We start from the raw sequence: 15,061 nt of genomic DNA on the forward strand, positions 1-15,061 counted from the left end.
GTCTAGTTTGGTACTCGATGAGTAGCCATACCCCCAGCTGAATGGTTCTGTGCTGTTAGACCCTGAACAGAGGGTCCAGGAATTACTAGACAGTTAAATGATGGAGTCTGAGCTCCAAAAATGTTCTTGGAGCTGTGGAGGCTCAGGCAAAGCCATGTGCCGCTGATTGTGCAGTGCATTTGTGAGCATGGATGAAGAAAACCCATAGACAGCATTTGTGTTGTGTAACATCACTAGAATTCAGGAAAAATCTGACGGGCACTGACTTGGTGAAGCTCACCCTTCGTAAAGAGTGCATCCTGCAGTGCTGTTTCCAACCATGCAGGTAAACATTTTCCTGAAGAAGCCAGCACAGAGGTCATGTTGCGGCTGTACAGGACACTGATTAGGCCACTTTTAGAATATTGTGTTCAGTTCTGGTCTCCCTGCTATAGGAAAGATGATCAACTTGAAAGGATTTAGAAAAAGATTTACAAGGACGTTGCCAGTGCTGGAGGGTTTGATCTATAAGGAGAGGCTAAATAGGCTAGGACTATTTTCCCTGGACAGTCGCAGGCTGAGGGATGAACTTCTAGAGGTTTATAAAATCATGCAGGGCATGGATAGGATGAATAGCCAAGTTCTTTTTTCCAGGGCATGGGAGTCCAAAACTAGGTGGGATAGGTTTAAGATGAGAGGGCGAGATTTCGAAGGGACCTAAGGGACAACTTTTTCACACAGAGCGTGGTGCAAATATGGAACGAGCTACCAGAGGAAGTGGTAGAGGCTGGTACAATTACAACATTCAAAAGGCATCTGGATGGATAAATGAATAAGAAGGATTTAGAGGGGTATTGGCCAAATGCTGGCAAATGGGACTAGAATAATTTAGGATATCTGGTCAGCATGGATGAGTAGGACTGAAGGGCTTGTTTCCGCACTGTGCATCTCTATGACCCTAAGTGTTTGACCATTAATTGTCTGCTTTTCACATTGACCTCATATTAAATTTGGGATGTTAGAATACAAGTCAGTGTTTCTTTGCACAGGCTGTTGGCCACATCACCAACCTGGTTAAATTGTAATGATCAGTAGCAGCATGGGATTATAAAGGAATCAGTGCAGTGTTCCACTGTCAGTCATTTCAACACAAATGGCCACAAGATGGTGCTGCTTTACTCCTCCCATAATGAATTATGTGACACAATGAGGAAAATTCCTTGTACAGATATGTTTCTCTTGTTTTCCATTTATTTACAAATCTAACTTAACCACCGGTTTCCCAAGGTCACCTTCAGAACTCGGGGAAAGATCTATCTTGGCCTGAGACTGAGGAGAAGTTTATGAAAAGGGCAGAATTTATGTCAGTGTCAGGATAAACCATATGCCAGAATAAACAATAGATGAGATAACACGGTGTGAAGCTGGAGGAACACAGCAGGCCAGGCAGCATCAGAGGAGCAGGAAAGTTTGATGTTTCGGGTCAGGACCCTTCCTCAGAAAAACTTATCTCAGATTCTCCAGCATCGGCAGTTCCTACTATCTCTAAACAATAAATGAGTTTCTTATCACACATACAGATATGTCAATGACCATGAAAGGGTGCTGTGACAGTAATGAGAGGCTGGGCATTGATGGGCTGGGAGTTGCTGTGGGGGTGCAGTACAGGTGAGTACTGGTACAGGTCCACCCTGTGTCGTGAATCGGTTCCATTCCTGAGTCCTTTCATAATCCAATTTGTACACAAGTTGGAACACAGTGCAGGATAAAACAGCCATTCATAAATACAAGGAAACATTCACTCATTGAATTTTTACAATTAATTTTAATAAGCTGCTGTCTGGGATCACACTCATCATTATCAGTGTTCGTAAGTCAGATGATTCATCACTGGGGATCCCATGCTTGTTTGTGCTACAAATGTGAACTGTGCCTTGTTTCTGTTTGTCTCTAAAATACAGTCTCTTGTTTCCTTACAGGTAGCTGAGTATGCACGTGGGGATCTGAAGTTGGGCCTCACACTGTATGGATCAGAGGGGAATATCGGACTAACTAACGCATGGAATATCATTCAGACAGAGGTGAGTTTCACTCTGCAGAGAAACACTTGATCTGACTCACAGATCTCTATTCTTTTCCGCCCTGCTGACCTTCCCCAAGTGAGCTGGGACATAGTCCTGTGTCTGAGACATAGTCCCCAAGATAATAATGGATTTTCATGCAAAACTGGGGTGTTTGATCCATTTTAAACAATTTATAATCAACACCTGATACATTACTTACTAATTGAAGTAAATGTGAAATTTACATCTTAAGAAACCAGTCAGAATATTTTTTTTTGTCAGAATATCATTTTTCTATCGTCTCTCATATTCTCCCCTTACTATTCATCTTTATAAAATCTGCTCAAATCCATACAGTCACCACCCCCCCTGCAAACACACTACAGCGTACAACTCTCCTTCTTTTCAGACATGTATGTTATAACATATTCAGCTTTCTCCCCCCTGCTCTCTGTCTCTCTCCACTCTCTCTGCCCTCTGCTCTCTCTCTCTCTCTGCCCTCTGCTCTCTCTCTCTCTCTGCCCTCTGCTCTCTCTCTCCGCCCTCCGCGCTCTCTCTCTCTCTCTCTCTCTCTCCGCCCTCCGCGCTCTCTCTCTCTCTCTCCGCCCTCCGCGCTCTCTCTCTCTCCTCCCTCCGCGCTCTCTCTCTCTCCGCCCTCCGCGCTCTCTCTCTCTCCGCCCTCCGCGCGCTCTCTCTCTCCGCCCTCCGCGCGCTCTCTCTCTCCGCCCTCCGCGCGCTCTCTCTCTCCGCCCTCCGCGCGCTCTCTCTCTCCGCCCTCTGCGCTCTCTCTCTCTTCCTCCACCTTTCTCTGCTCCCCCTTTCTCTCTCTGCTCCCCCTCTCTCTCACACACACACATAGTCCCCTTCTGCCTACCTCGTAGTTCAGTCCTTTACAGTAATGTGTGCATCGCACTCTCTCTCTCTCTCTCTCTCCCCCTTTTGCAGTATGAGTGCTGTGGTGTTGACAACACGACTGACTGGGATAGCATACTGGGTGGTAACAAAGTCCCTGATTCCTGCTGTCAGGAATACAGCAAAGGGTGTGGAGAGAACAATCCCAGCAAGTGGTTTGTGCAGGTAGGTGCTTGCTACTCTGGTAGGCTAACATTCCCCAGTAATGGTTTGCTCATTGTTCAGTGAGTCTAAAAGCACCTCTCTCTCTCTCTCTCTCTCTCTCTCTTTTAGGGTTGCTATGATACTATTGAGTCATTGCTTGAGAAGCAAACAGCTGTGATTGGCTCGATAGTGATGTCCATTGTGGTGATTCAGGTACAGTGTCTTTCCAATGGCTATGAGCAGCTGTAAGATTTGTGATTCTCCAATCCTTTGGCACAACAGTCCATTTGAAGAACGATTAGAAGATTGTAACTAGAAGTTGAGCAAATTTTTACCCTTGTTTCAGTCAGTAACGAAAGACACATTCCATATGGTCTGGGTGAATTCTCTAACTTTGACCATTGCCGACCTTTTAAGCGTTTCTTCCTTATCTGTTGTTAACATAGAACATAAAACATAGAACAGTACAGCACAGAACAGGCCCTTCAGCCCACGATGTTGTGCTGACCATTGATCCTCATGTATGCACCCTCAAATTTCTGTGACCATATGCATGTCCAGCAGTCTCTTAAATGTCCCCAATGACCTTGCTTCCACAACTGCTGCTGACAATGCATTCCATGCTCTCTCAACTCTCTGTGTAAAGAACCTGCCTCTGACATCCCCTCTATACTTTCCTCCAACCAGCTTAAAACTATGACCCCTCATGTTAGCCATTTCTGCCCTGGGAAATAGTCTCTGACTATCAACTCTCTCTATGCCTCTCATTATCTTGTATACCTCAATTAGGTCCCCTCTCCTCCTCCTTTTCTCTTAAGTTATCAAATATGGTAGAACACTTCTCTACTGTTATTTTGGCAATATCCTCTTCCATTAAGAAGACAGATGCAAAATATTTATTCAGCACCTCAAAAAATTCCTTTGTCTTACTTTCTTGGTTTAAAACTTGGTTCTCTACTGCATGATGAGGTTAACTGTTTTCGTAGGCTTCCATTATCTGTTGCATTTTAATTTTGACATCTTTAATAGGAACATAGAAGCAGTGGTATGGCCATTCACCCCTTTGAATCTGTTCCATCGTTTGACAAGATCATGTTTAACCTGATTATGGTCTCAGCTGTACTTTCCTATCTGTCCCTGGACTCCCTTGTCATTAGAGCATAGAACAGTACAGCACAGTAAAGGCCCTTCAGACCATGATGTTGTACCAAACTTTTACCCTAATCCTAAGGTCTATCTAACCTCCACCCCTACCTTATACTATCATCCATATACCTATCTAATAGCTGCTTAAATGCCCCTAATGAGGCCGACTCCACTACCCTCTCTGGCAATGCATTCCATGCCCTTACCACTCTCTGGGTAAAGAACCTACCTCTGACGTCTCCACTGTATCTACCTCCACTCACTTTAAAACTATGTTCCCTCGTAATAGCTACATCCACCCGACGAAAAAGTCTCTGGCTGTCTACTCTATCTAAACCTCTGATCATTTTGTACACCTCTATCAACTCACCTCTCATCCTTCATCGTTCTAAAGAGAAAAGCCCTAGCCATCTCAACCTTTCCTCGTAAGACCTTCCCTCCATTCCAGGCAACATCCTGGTAAATCTTCTCCACACCTTTTCCAACGCCTCCACATCTTTCCTGTAATGAGGCGACCAGACCTGGACACAATACTCCAGATGTGGCCGAAACAGGCTTTTGTATAGCTGGAGCATAACTTCACAGCTCTTGAGCTCAATCCCTCTATTAATGAAAGCGAACACACCATAAGCCTTCTCAACAACTCTATCCACATGGGTGGCAGCTTTCAGGGAACTGTGAACATGAACCCCAAGATCCCTCTGCTCTTCCACACTGCCAAGAATCTTTCCATTAACCCTGTATTCTGCTTTCAAGTTTGTCTTTCCCCCAAAATGAATCACCCACACTTTTCAGGGTTAAACTCCATCTGCCAGTTCTCAGCCCAGCTCTGCATCCGAGCAATGCCCCTTTGTAACCTAGAACAGCCCTCCACACTGTCCACAACGTGACCCACCTTCGTATGGTCCACAAACTTGCTAATCCACCCTTCCACTCCCTCAACCAAATCATGTATAAAAATCACAAATAGAAGAGGACCCAGAACAGATCCTTGTGGTACACCACTTGTAACTGAGCACCATGTTGAACGTTTTCCATCCACTACCATCCTTTGTCTTCTAAGGATCAGCCAATTTTGAATCCAATCTGCCACACTTCCCCCTATCCCAAGCCTCTGCATGAGCCTACTATGGGGAACCTTATCAAACCCCTTACTTAAATCCTTGTATATCACATCCACTGCTCCACCCTCATCCATGTGTTTGGTCACCTCTTCAAAGAATTCAGTAAGGTTTGTGAGGCATGATCCACCCCTCACAAACCAATGCTATCACAAATCAAACTGTGCCTTTCCAAGTGATCATAAATCCTGTCTCTCAGAGCCCTTTCCAATAATTCGCCCACAACTGACGTAAGACTAACTGGCCTGTAATTTCCGGGGTTATCCCTGTTCCCTTTTTTGAACAAGGGAATGACATTTGCCACTTTCCAATCTTCCAGCACTATACCCCTGGACAGTGAGGATGAAAAGATCATCGCCAAAGGCCCTGCGATCTCATCCCTCTCTTCCCCTAGAATCCTTGGATAAATCCCATCAGGCCCAGGGGACTTATCTATCTTCAACTTCCTCAAAACTCCTAGCACATCTTCCTTACTAACATTGACCTTTTCTAGCCTACCAGCCTGTGTCACACTGTCCTCCTCTACAACTAGGTCCCTCTCAGTTGTGAATATTGAAGAAAATTATTCATTAAGGACCTCTAATATCTCTTTAGCCTCCGTGCACAGATTCTCTTTACAATCCTTGATCAGCCCTATCCTTTCTCTGATCATTCTGTTATTCATCACGTATGTGTAAAAAGCCTTGGAGTTTTCCTTGATCCTATCTGTCAAGGTTTTCTCATGCCCCCTTGTAGCTGCTCTAAGCTCTTTCTTCAGCTCCGTCCTGGATAACTTGTATCCCTCTAGAGCTTTTTCCATTCCTCTTTTCCTAAACTTGACATAAACATCCCCTTCCTCTTAACTGGTCGTTCGACCTCTCTCGAGAACCATGGCTTCCTTACTCACCCGCATCTTCTCTTCTTCTTAGGGACAAACATATCGAGCACACGCAGTATGCATTCCTTAAACAGTCTCCACATTTCTGTGGTGCTCTTCCCTGACAGCACCTGTTCCCAATTTATGTTACCCAGTTCTTGCCTACCTGAATTGTAATTACCCTTAGCCCAATTATAAACCTTACCTTGCTGTATGTACCTATCCTTTTCCATGACTGTTGTAAAAGAAATAGAGTTATGATAACCACCACCAAAATGCTCTCCTACCAACAGGTCTAACACTTGGCCCGGTCCATTGCCAAGCACCAAATCCGAAATGCCTTTCCTTGTGTTGGTCTATTGACATACTGTGTCAGGAATCCTTCCTGAATGCACTGGACAAAATCTGTTCCATCTAAACTATTACAACTAAAATGTTTCCAATCAATATTTGGAAAGTTGAAGTCACTCATGACTACAACCCTGTGGCTTCTGTACCTTTCTAGTATCTGCCTCTCAATCCACTCCTCTACTTCTCTGCAACTATTAGGGGGTCTGTCAAAAAAACCCAACAAAGTGACTGCTCCTTTCTTGTTCCTGACCTCGACCCAAACTGATTCTGTAGACATATCATTCTTGAACTGCCTTTCAGTTGCTGCTATACTCGCCCTGACTAGCAATGCCACTCCCCCACCTCTCTTTCCACTCTCCCTATTTCTTTTAAAGCATCTAAATCCCAGAACTTTCAACAACCATTCCTCTCTCTGAGTTACCCAAGTTTCTGTAATGGCCACAACATCAGAACTCCAAGTACCCATCCATGCTCTAATGTCATCCGCTTTATTTCTGATACTTCTAACACACCTCAAACCATCTTGGTGTCCGCACTTACGCTCCATCGACCGCATTTCTTTATAAACCACCTCACTCCCTCGTGTGTCTGTTGGAAGGCTGAATACCTCATCCTCTGAATTACAAATCCGGTTCCCCACCCCCTGCCAACTAATTTAAACCATCCCTAGCTCTAGCAAACCTCCCTCCCAGGATATTTGTGCCCTTCTGGTTCAGGTGCAACCCATCCTTGCTGTACAGGTCCCACCTTCCCCAGAATGTGCTCCAATTATCCACATAATGGAAGCCCTCCCTGCTACACCAGCCATGTAGCCACGTGTTTAGCTGCACTCTCTCCCTATTTCCTACCTCGTTATCACATGGCACTGGCAGTAATCCAGAGATAACTACCCTGTTTGTCCTGGACTTCAGCTTCCAACCTAACTCCCTGTACTCATTTCTCACATTCTCAGGCCTTTTTCTACCTATGTCAGTGGTACCGATGTGTACCAGGTCTGCTGGTTGCTCACCGTCCTCCTTAAGGAGCTTGAAGACACAATCCAAGATCATCACTGACCCTGGCACCCAGGAGGCAACATACCATCCTTTCATCTCGTTCACGTCCACAGAGCTGCCTGCCTGCGCCTCTTACTATTGAATCCCCCACTACAACTGCTCTCCTATTCTCCCCCCTTCCCTTCTGTGCCACAGAGCCAGGCTCAGTGCCAGAGACCTGTCCGCTATGGCCTTCCCCGATAGGTCACCCCTCCAACAGTATCCAAAATGGTATACTTAGTATTGAGGGGAATGGCCACAGGGGATCCCTGCACTATCTGCCTATTCCCTTTCCCCCTCCTGACAGTCACCCAGCTACCTTTTGGCTGTACCTTGGGTATGACAACCTCCCTATAACTTGTCTGTAAAAGATCTACTTAATGCAGCCTTGAATAGATGTAATGAGCCAGTCTCCAACTACCTACCTGGGGAAGAGAATACCACACTTGGACAACCTTCTGAGAAAAACATATTGTCTTCATTTCTGACCAGACGGGGAAAAGCATCCACCCTATTCCTGTACCCTCAAGATCTTATATATGTTTCAGTAAGGTGATTAGATTGTCTCTTATTGAAGATGATCATTGATAAAGATTTTAAGTAGTTCAAAACCCAGAAACTGAACTCTGTGGCGTTCCACTAGTTGCAGTTTATCAACCAAAAAAATAACCAATCTATCCCTAATCTTTGTTTCATGTTTGTTAATTATTGCTTTATCCATTCTAATTTGCGACTCCTACACCGTGACTTTGCTCCTACAGCCATCTTTAATGGCATTACCTTATCAAATACCTTCTGGAGATCCGGGTACAAACCATTTATCCATTCCATTCAGTCCACCAGGAATGTTATTTCATCCAAAAAAAATTTCAACAAATTAGTTTGACGCAATTTCCCTTCCACAAAGCCATGTTGATTCTACCTGATGAAGGGTCTAGGCCCGAAAGGTCAGCTTTTGTGCTCCTGAGATGCTGCTTGGCCTGCTGTGTTCATCCAGCCTCACATTTTATTATCTTGGAATTCTCCAGCATCTGCAGTTCCCATTATCTTTGATTCTACCTGAGATTTTTTTAAGCATCTTGTTATGTAACTGTGTTAATGCAGGATTCTAGAACCTTCCCCATGTTAGGTTAAGTGGGCCACAATTTCCTCCTGGGTTACTCTCAAGTTGTAACTAATGGAGTGTGACAGGGATCAGTGCTAAGTCCTCAATTATAAATGCAGTTAAGAAGTCTTGATTGAGCTAATTAAAAGTTCAATTGATCCCCTTACCTGGCTGCAGTAAGCCTGAAGCTGGAGTTATTGTGCTGTACCCAGAGCAGGTCTGGGGTCTGGGACACCTTGCAGAAGCCATGTTTGAAGACCCCTAGTGCAGAGGATGAAATCTGTTTAAGTAATTTCTTTTTATTCTTCTTGTAACTCAAAATGGTGCTGGATTTTACCTTCTTTTGTGGCAGCCATGATTCTCCTTGGACTTTTTCCCGCACTACTAATAGTGCCCACTGCAGAGCTCTGGCGCTGTTGGGCATGATGGAGCTGCTGGTCAATCAGGTTGGCCGGCAGCATCTGAGGGTGCGACTTCCTCTCCCATGAAGGCTGGACATCCAGTGGCGACCTATATTGTCTGGAATGACCAGGCCAGGCCTCAAGCAACGCTTGACTCTCCTTCCGTGGGGCTAAGCTGTCAACTCCCCCTGTAACGATCTGCCCACCTTGCGCCCTTTCTTTCATCCTCAGGGGTTGGGCCATGGGTGTCCTTTGGTCTGGTCCACACTAATGGGCAAAGTAGTGCAGTGGTTTGGTATTTCCTTCGGCAGGAGGGCTGACCAGGAGATTCTCCTTCTTTTACCCAACAAAGGGAAGGGTCACTCAACCCGAAACGTTAACTCTGATTTCTCTCCAGGTACTGCCAGGCCTGCTGAGCTTTTCCAGAAATTTCTGTTTTTGTTTTTGATTTACAGCATCTGCAGTTTCTTTGGTTCTGTTTTTCCTTCCACCTGGTGTCAGATGGTTTGGGAGGATGTCCAGACTGACAATCACAACCTGTTTAGCTGTTTTATAACCTTCCGTGTCAGTAAGCCAATGCGCCTACTGTTTCTAAACCACTACACCACAGGACATCCTGAGAAATAGGCCGATCAAATTTTCTTGTATATGTTTCAGGGATTCCTGCTTCTCTTTTACTCTTTCAACTGTGACTATCTGGTTTTATCTAGACAGTTCAGGTCCCCCTATATTCAGTTTGATGTAATTCCTACATCTGTGTGCAATTTGTGTATATCTCTTCCACTATTTTGGTGATCTGTAGTATAATACGCACTTGGGATGTTCTTTAATCGTAACCAGACAGAGAAGCCTCTCGTTCATGCATCATCTTGTTGAATCTTCAAACCAGTTTCTTTGATCAATTCTGACACCTTCCCCTTTTATTCTTTGTGAAATATCTTTTGTTGGCTTGATTCAATCAGCAACGTGGCAGCTTTCCTGCATCCTTTAAACTGATTCAAGCAAAGCAAACTTAGCAAGGCTAAATTCAAACGTGCACAAATCCTCCATTGTGGCAGGCTGGCTCAGTGCAGTGACAAGGCTGGAAACCCAATCAGGGGATTTTTAACCTTTGGAAAGATTGTGCTTTATTTGGGAAGTGGGAGCAGGAAAGTTGGGGGGATTGGAATTTAGATGGGCGTTCTTAAGGATGGAGTGGTCAGGGGCCTGATTTAAGCGGAAAGAGGTGATGGTGGCAGTTTTCAAAGGAGAGGGCATGAGGATGGAAGGTCATTAACTACCAGAGTTCACCCGAGAGGTAGGAGGGAGAGTCGGCTTTGATGAAGATTGGTCGAGGAAGCAGAATGTGCATCTTGTTGGAAAGATGATCTCTTCGGTGTGGTAAGGAAAAGAGAGAAAGGGGATGAGAGATGTTCATGACACAAAGACTGGTGAAGCTCACCTTGGAGCAGAGAGTTCCAACTGGGAGAATTGGTCAGGCTGTTGGTATTTTGATGGAGAACGTTGGTCCGGGTGGCAGGAGGAATGGTAACTGGAGGATGTGGATTAATGATAATCAGCAAATGAACCAGACCGAAGCTGAAAATTTCATTAAGCATCAGACTTAATGGTGACTTTCAAGAGAGAATTGGATGTGTAGCAAGAAAGCAAAGGTTTGGAGGACAGTGGGCCCTGAGCAAAGGAATGGGGTACCCATCTCAAGATGGGCCAAATGGTCATTTCCTGTGCTGCATCCTTCTGGTTCCAAGAGTTGACAGCTGTTTGCATTAGAGAAGGAATCTCCTGACGTCAAACCTAGCTTCCACTTGTACAAATGTTCCCGACCCATTACTCTCAACTCACCTGTGTGAGCAACCACATGGACGATCATGCTGTGGCAGGATATCCACTCAACGTGTAACTCAGGGGCCCAACCTGGTCACCTCAGGACATTGTTCAAATCCTATCATGGCAGTGATGCCATTTAAATGCAGTTATTAAAACTCTGAACTTGAAGGCTGTGCTCCGTGATGGTGATGATGAAAAACGCAGTGTGCCCTTTAGGGAGGGAGCTCTGCCGACCTTACCTGCTGTGGTCTACATGTGAGCCTAAACCCCAGCAACACAGTTGGCTTTTAACTGCCCTCTGAAATAGGCTAAGCAAGACGCTCTGCCCATTAGGGACGGGCAGTACATGCTGGCCTTAGCAATGTTTACATCCCACAAAAGAATAAAGAAAAGGTCAATGGTGAATTGGTCTTTCTTAAAACACTTCTACTAAGCTTTTGCCATTCTAGGTAACTTTCAATTTCAGATGTTCCAGATAGTTTGCTGACCAGAGACTCTGAGTGAGCCTGATCATTACGTGTAAATATTTTTATTTTGTTCCCAGCCCTTCTGATGTATCTTCCAACTCTTGACAAGTATTTCTACTCTTAGTGATTTGTTTTCTCACAGCACACTGTTCCCATTGGCGCTGGGAGGGCTTGCACTGGGGGAGACAGAATTTTGATAACAGAAATGGGAATTCCAGTGTAAACTCTTGTGTGGCTTCTCTCAACTTACTTAGTTCTGTTCCGTTCTCTTTCAGATCCTTGGAATGGCTTTCTCAATGACTTTGTTCCATCAGATCTCCAGAACTGGTAAAAAATACAAAGCCTAATCTTGTTGGATGACAGTTCGATGCCCTCACAAAATCACGAAGCATTCTTCAGAAGCTCGGAGTTTTGTCTGCCAGGCACGGTTCTAGTCATCCTCTGCACTGGGAAACCTGCTCCGACAGCTCCTTAATCTTTTGCCAAAGAATTACAAAGCGCTAAACACCGTCAGCTTCTCTCTGGCAACTTCTGTTCACCCTTCTCCCCACTTCGACCCCTCACTATCCTTCTCCAAAAGACATAGTGCTGATTCAGAACCTCCACTCTTCATCAAAAAAGACCCTAACAGCCGCATACTAAAAGTCCACGTTCGACAGGCCACAGCCTTGTTGGTACAGGAATCTCACTTTGAGATGGATTCCAAGTTACTTCCATGAGTCAGAGCTCGGACAGCAGTTTTTGTTGCCCCTGATCTCTGGCTTGATACCAGGAAAGTAGATTTTTAACCGTTTTATTCTTTGCGTGAGAACGTGTACTGATGTCTGTCTTGAGTTGCATTAAGAGGTCATTTGCCTAACCCGGTCTGCGAGGGAGGGGAAGTTTCTCGGGACTTTGCCTGTCTGTCTGAACTGTGCGCTCAGCAAACAGTGTTCCCCTGTAAGAGAAGCAGTCAGAGAGAAACATCACGTTTCAATCCTTCATGCAGGTACTTTTTTTTTAAAAAGACGGGAGTTCTGTCAAGTTGGGGTTGACTGTCGTACTTGTCAGGTGCTGCTCACACTAGTAACCAACTGATACCACCTGAGGGACTAACATTTCTCAGCAGCCTCTCCGAGGTATAACAGAAAACAATTACCTCGACCCTGTGTTGCTGCAACTCGCTCTGAACTGCTCAACACAAGCTGTAGTGAGGAAGCTGCTGTGAGGGCATTGCTGCTTCATTTGAAGAGCCAGAGTTGAGGTCTGACCATCAGCATGTATTCACTTACTCTTTGCAAATACAAATGGAACTTTTTTTTAATGTAGTTTAGGAATTGTATCTTTTAAGTAAATAATGGAGCATTTTTTTGTACTGTTTGTACTGTTTTATATGGGCTCTTTCTGCTTTAATGTCACTGCACAAACCTTGTGTGATCTTTAAAAGCCAAAAACCCTCAGTGATGATATCTTGTTTGTTGTGAAAACATTTGAATAGGCTGAAAGATCGAGATCTGAGTCAGAAGAAGGGCTGAAATTCAGCAGATGCTGGGGATTGCTAAGCCTGCCCAGCAACAGGAAACAGAGTTAACGTTTTTGAGTCGATGACCTTTCGTTAGAACAGGGAAAAGTTTGGAAAGAACAGGTCTGAGCTGGGCGGCACAGTGGCTCAGTGGTCAGCACTGCAGCCTCACAGCATCAGGGACTGGGGTTCAATTCCACCCTCAGGTGACTGTCTGTGTGGAGTTTGCACGTTCTCCCCGTATCTGCGTGGGTTTCCTCCGGGTGCTCTGATACACAAAGTAATGGAGTAGTTCTGTTTCTTGTCACATTATGATTCCCTTTGAAATTCCACCCCCTTATCCTTCAGTCTTGTACCCCAGATCAAACCTCCCCTTCTGTTTATTTTCCGCTCCCATTCCCCTAAATTCACACCAACCTTTTCACTTGAAAACTATTGCTTGAGATCTATTATTTACAACATTTCCCTGTTTCAATGAAAAATCAGCTTGTTTATTGGACTTGTTTGGAAAGTTGAAGAAGATTGAGAGTAAAGAGAATGGCTGGATCTGTATGGAGCTACCATATTGTAATAATCTGTCAGTGGTTTAGCACTCACTTGTCTAACTATAGGGTGCCTATAGTAAAATAATACAGACCCAGTCCAACAGCTAGTCATTCAGCTTGTAACTCTTCACCATGGCAGCAGTTTTAATGTCCATCTGTAGTTTCCAAGTTGTGAATGATGGCGACATTGCATGATATTGCCTTGCATGTAGTTCCAATGTTACTAAGCTCTTGCCTTGTGGGACTGCTAGCACTGTTGTGGTAATGCACAGTGAGAAATTGAGTTGCTGTTGATTTTGTGTGTGTGTGTGTGTGTGTGTGTGTGTCCCACATTATTGGTGGATCTTTGATGTGGAGCTTGAAGGCTGAAAAGCATTTTCCAGAACACAGTAAGACAGGTGTGTTGTTACTGAAACTTTGAATTTGGCTGGAGAACAGTAACCTCAGGAGATAAAGGATTTATGTTTGGATTTTGAAGTTGTGATTGATAAAGCGACACACTGCCATCCATCCTGCTGAAGCTTATAGTTGCAGTCAGGACTGGAGTTGTTGTCAGCACATGGGAAATCCCTAAGGACATAGCTCAGTACATTTGAGACTTCAACTCTATCTGTCTTCATTAAATAGAAGCACAGGCCCAGAATGGAACGCAAGTGGCAAGATCCTTCCCTCAGAAAGTATTTAACCAGAAGTGAATGAAAACCAACCATCCATTAACAAAATGTAGAGATTGCAGGTTTGAAGTGGCAGTTATGTTTTAGCCATACACATGCCAGGACCAGAACAGTTCCTGTTCAAAGAGATTCTTCAAAGGAAAGAGCATGTGGGAATTTTAATTAAAATGTTTGTTTATGGATATTTTATACATTGGGTTATTTATTTCTGTCATCCTCTTCTTCTCTCTTACTCCCTCCTTCAACTTGCACGTTCCCTTTACCATTTCTGTCCTGAATTCTTTAGCATGCTCAGTTACAGGTCAGTAGTAGTTAGTGTTACACTGTGTTAATTACAGGTCAGTAAAAATGCTACACTGTGTCAGTTACAGGTCAGTAACAGTGTTTCACTACATGAGTTACGGGTCAGTGACAGTGCTACACTGTTAATTACAGGTCAGATACAGAGTTTCACTACATTAGTTATGCGTCAGTAGCAGTTAATGTTACACAGTGTTATTTACAAGTTAGTATGAGTTAGTGTTGACCCTGTCTGTAGCAGTCAGTAGTTTTACTGCATTTGTCACACGTAAGAAGCAGTCAGGAATACTTTTTACATGTTGCTTCTATCACCTTTAGCTTCTGAGTCACATCTTTGCTTTGGAATCTCTTCAATGTGAAATGTAGAAAGAGTGCAGAAGTGTTTAATTGTATGAGGTCACCTGACTGTCTTTGGGCTCATACACAATACTTCTTTGAAATAGAAAGGGAGGGATGGAGGTCAGTGTTTGCTGGTAAAAGGGACCATAAATTTTCTCAGTGGCTTGAGTTCAAAATAATGCAGAGGTTAAGGGAGGTTGGTCAGGGTGGGAGATGGACTCTAACACTGACCCTGTTTGCTGCTACATGTGTTAAGTCAAAATGTTATAACATGTGGAGTGAGGGTGTAAAAATAT

At 44.3% G+C, this 15,061-nt stretch overlaps 1 protein-coding gene across 4 annotated transcripts in view; it reads left to right on the forward strand.

The window, feature by feature from the left end:
• tspan9a (tetraspanin 9a) overlaps positions 1-12,765 on the forward strand; it is a 192,141-nt gene extending 179,376 nt beyond the window's left edge. For all 4 annotated transcript variants that reach the window (XM_048548674.2, XM_048548676.2, XM_048548675.2 and 1 more), the window contains 4 exons: positions 1,959-2,060; positions 2,988-3,119; positions 3,228-3,311; positions 11,682-12,765. In XM_048548674.2, coding sequence (XP_048404631.1) covers positions 1,959-2,060; positions 2,988-3,119; positions 3,228-3,311; positions 11,682-11,753 — 390 coding nt within the window. In that variant the 3' untranslated portion in view covers positions 11,754-12,765. The remainder of the gene's footprint in view (positions 1-1,958; positions 2,061-2,987; positions 3,120-3,227; positions 3,312-11,681) is intronic.
• The last annotated feature ends 2,296 nt before the right edge of the window (positions 12,766-15,061 follow it).

The sequence above is a fragment of the Stegostoma tigrinum genome, chromosome 18 (genome assembly GCF_030684315.1).
Source record: "Stegostoma tigrinum isolate sSteTig4 chromosome 18, sSteTig4.hap1, whole genome shotgun sequence".
Taxonomy (NCBI): Eukaryota; Metazoa; Chordata; class Chondrichthyes; order Orectolobiformes; family Stegostomatidae; genus Stegostoma; species Stegostoma tigrinum.